The 2834-nt window shown below is 49.2% G+C and overlaps 1 protein-coding gene across 1 annotated transcript; it reads left to right on the forward strand.

Moving 5' to 3' along the window:
* The first annotated feature begins 403 nt into the window (after positions 1 to 403).
* Positions 404 to 1648, forward strand: LOC115973854. The gene has a single exon (XM_031094095.1). It carries the CDS (start codon positions 404 to 406, stop codon positions 1646 to 1648), a length of 1245 nt encoding a protein of 414 aa, XP_030949955.1.
* The last annotated feature ends 1186 nt before the right edge of the window (positions 1649 to 2834 follow it).

The raw sequence follows: 2834 nt of genomic DNA on the forward strand, positions 1-2834 counted from the left end.
CTTCCCTATATCCCGGATAGACCGGTTGGTAGATTCAACTGTCGGACATCCTAGAATGAGCTTTCTAGACGCTTTTCAGGGCTACCACTAGATACCCTTGGCCGCCGAAGACCAGGAGAAGACTGCTTTTGTCACCCTAGTTGGGAATTATCATTATAAAGTAATGCCCTTCGGCCTAAAAAATGCCGGGTCAACCTATCAAAGGATGATGACCAAGATGTTTGAACAGCAGATGGGTAAAAACATTGAAGTGTACATAGACGACATGGTGGTTAAAAGTAAGTTGGCTCCCAACCATATTGACCACCTTGGCAACGTTTTTCAAATACTAAGAAAGTATAAACTACGGCTGAACGCAACCAAATGTTCATTTGGAGTGGGATCTGGAAAATTCTTGGGCTATATGGTGACTTACAGAGTCATTGAGGCTAACCCCGACCAAATAAGAGTCATCCATAACTTGCAACCTCCTCGGAACCTTAAAGAAGTCCAGAAGCTTACTGGTATGATAGCAGCTTTAAACCGTTTTATCTCGCGCTCAGCAAATAGGTGCAAGCCATTCTTTCTCCTATTACACAAGTGGAAAGGATTTGAGTGGAATGAAGACTGTGCTGTAGCTTTCCAACAATTAAAGGAGTACCTCGCCCGACCACCAATTATGTCCAGTTCAAATGCCGACGAGGTTTTGTTTGCCTACATTACGGTAGCCTCGCATGCGGTGAGCTTGGTGCTAATCCGAGAAGACAACGGCACACAGCGACCAGTCTATTACGTTAGTAAATCACTGCAGGAGGCAGAAACACGTTATCTTCCCCTCAAGAAGGCTATCTTGGCTGTCGTGCAGGCCACGCGTAAGCTTCCACACTACTTTCAAGTGCACACTGTGGTGGTGCTGACACAACTCCCCATAAAGTCTGTCCTACGCAGCGCCGATTACATAAGCAGAATTGCAAAGCGGGGAACGATCTTGGGCGCTTTCGATATTAGGTACATGCCTCGTACTGCTGTAAAGGGCCAGGTCCTTGCCGACCTAATAGCAGAGTTTGCGGAGCCCACGCTAGAGGAACAAAACGTGGCGGGACCTCTAGGGGCTGATGAGAAGATGATCAGCACGGTCTCCCAGCATGAAAACACCTGGTGGAAAGCGCACGTCGATGGCGCAGCGAACCAAAGGGGCTCAGGGTTAGGACTTGTCCTGCTCTCACCTGAAGGGATAACCATAGAGAAGTCATTCAAACTCGGGTTTTCAGCCACGAATAACGAAGCCGAATATGAGGTGCTATTGGAAGGAATGCGAATGATCCGGAAGTTGGGAGGAAAATCCGTAGACATGTTCTCGGATTCAAGACTTATTGTGGGGCAGATAAATGGGGACATGGAAGCAAAGGACGAAAGAATGCAAGAGTATCTAGTTCGGGTTAAGCACTTGCAGACCCAATTTTATCACTTCCGCCTGACGTACGTACCCAGAAGTGGGAACACTCATGCTGATTCTCTCGCGACGTTGGCTACCTCCTCGGCTCAACCCCTACCTCGAGTCATTCTGATTGAAGAGGTCCTCCGTCCATCAACAGAAAGGGCCAATGGATTGGAATACATAACATCAGGGCAGGACCGAGCTGGATGGACCCTATCGTTCTGTACTTAAAGCATGACACCTTGCCAGACGATAAGGGTGAGGCTGGCAAAATCAGGAGAAAGGCTACTCGATTCTGGTTATCAGAGGACTCCAAGCTTTACAGACGCTCGTTTTCAGGGCCGTATTTGCTATGTGTCCACCCAGAGGCGGCAGAACTCATCCTGGAGGAGTTACATGAAGGAATTTGCGGAAGTCACACGGGGGGTAGGTCTTTGTCTCACAGAACCTTAACGCTGGGTTATTGGTGGCCGAGCATGCATAAGGAAGCCCTGGATTATGTGAAGAAGTGCGACCAATGCCAGAGATTCGCTCCGAGCATACACCAGCCTGGTGGAGAGCTAAACCTAATGTCCAGTCCCTGGCCATTTGCACAATGGGGCCTAGATATACTTGGTCCATTCCCTAAGGCAACAGGGAATAGAAAATTTCTTCTCGTCGGCACCGACTACTTCACCAAATGGGTAGAGGCTGAGGCGCTGGCAAACATTAGGGACGTCGATGTCAAGAAGTATCTCTAGAAGAATATAGTCACCAGGTTTGGCACCCCGCACACCCTGGTGTCGGACAACGGGCTCCAGTTTGATAGCAAAGCCTTCAGAAGGTACTGCAGCGAGCTGGGAATTGTTAACCGGTATTCCACGCCAGCTTACCCCCAGAGTAATGGCCAAGTAGAAGCCGTCAACAAGACCATAATGAACGGACTGAAAAAGAGACTAGATGACGCAAAAGGAAGATGGGTAGAAGAGTTAGCCCATGTCTTATGGACATACCGCACCACGCCTCGTAGGTCCACAGGGGAAACCCCTTTTTCAATGACCTATGGGGCCGAGGCTGTCATTCCACTGGAGGTGAACTTTCCAACCCAGAGGAGCACCACCTTTTATCCCGCTACCAATGACAAACTTCTAGAAAAGAGCTTGGACCTCATCGACGAAAGAAGGGAAGGCGCGATGGTCCGCCTAGCTAACTATCAGCAGAAGCTCAAGCAAGGTTACGATGCCAAGGTGAAGTCCAAGCCATTGGCGCCTGGAGATCTAGTACTGAGGAAAGTCTTGGGCACTGCGAGGAACCCCGCATGGGGAAAGCTCGGACCAAACTGGAAGGGACCGTACCGTATCACTTCTGTAGCTGGCGTAGGAGCCTACTTTTTAGAAGACTTGGATGAATGTGTAGTTCCACGCCCTTGGAATGTAAA

The sequence above is a fragment of the Quercus lobata genome, chromosome 2, assembly GCF_001633185.2.
Source record: "Quercus lobata isolate SW786 chromosome 2, ValleyOak3.0 Primary Assembly, whole genome shotgun sequence".
NCBI lineage: Eukaryota > Viridiplantae > Streptophyta > Magnoliopsida > Fagales > Fagaceae > Quercus > Quercus lobata.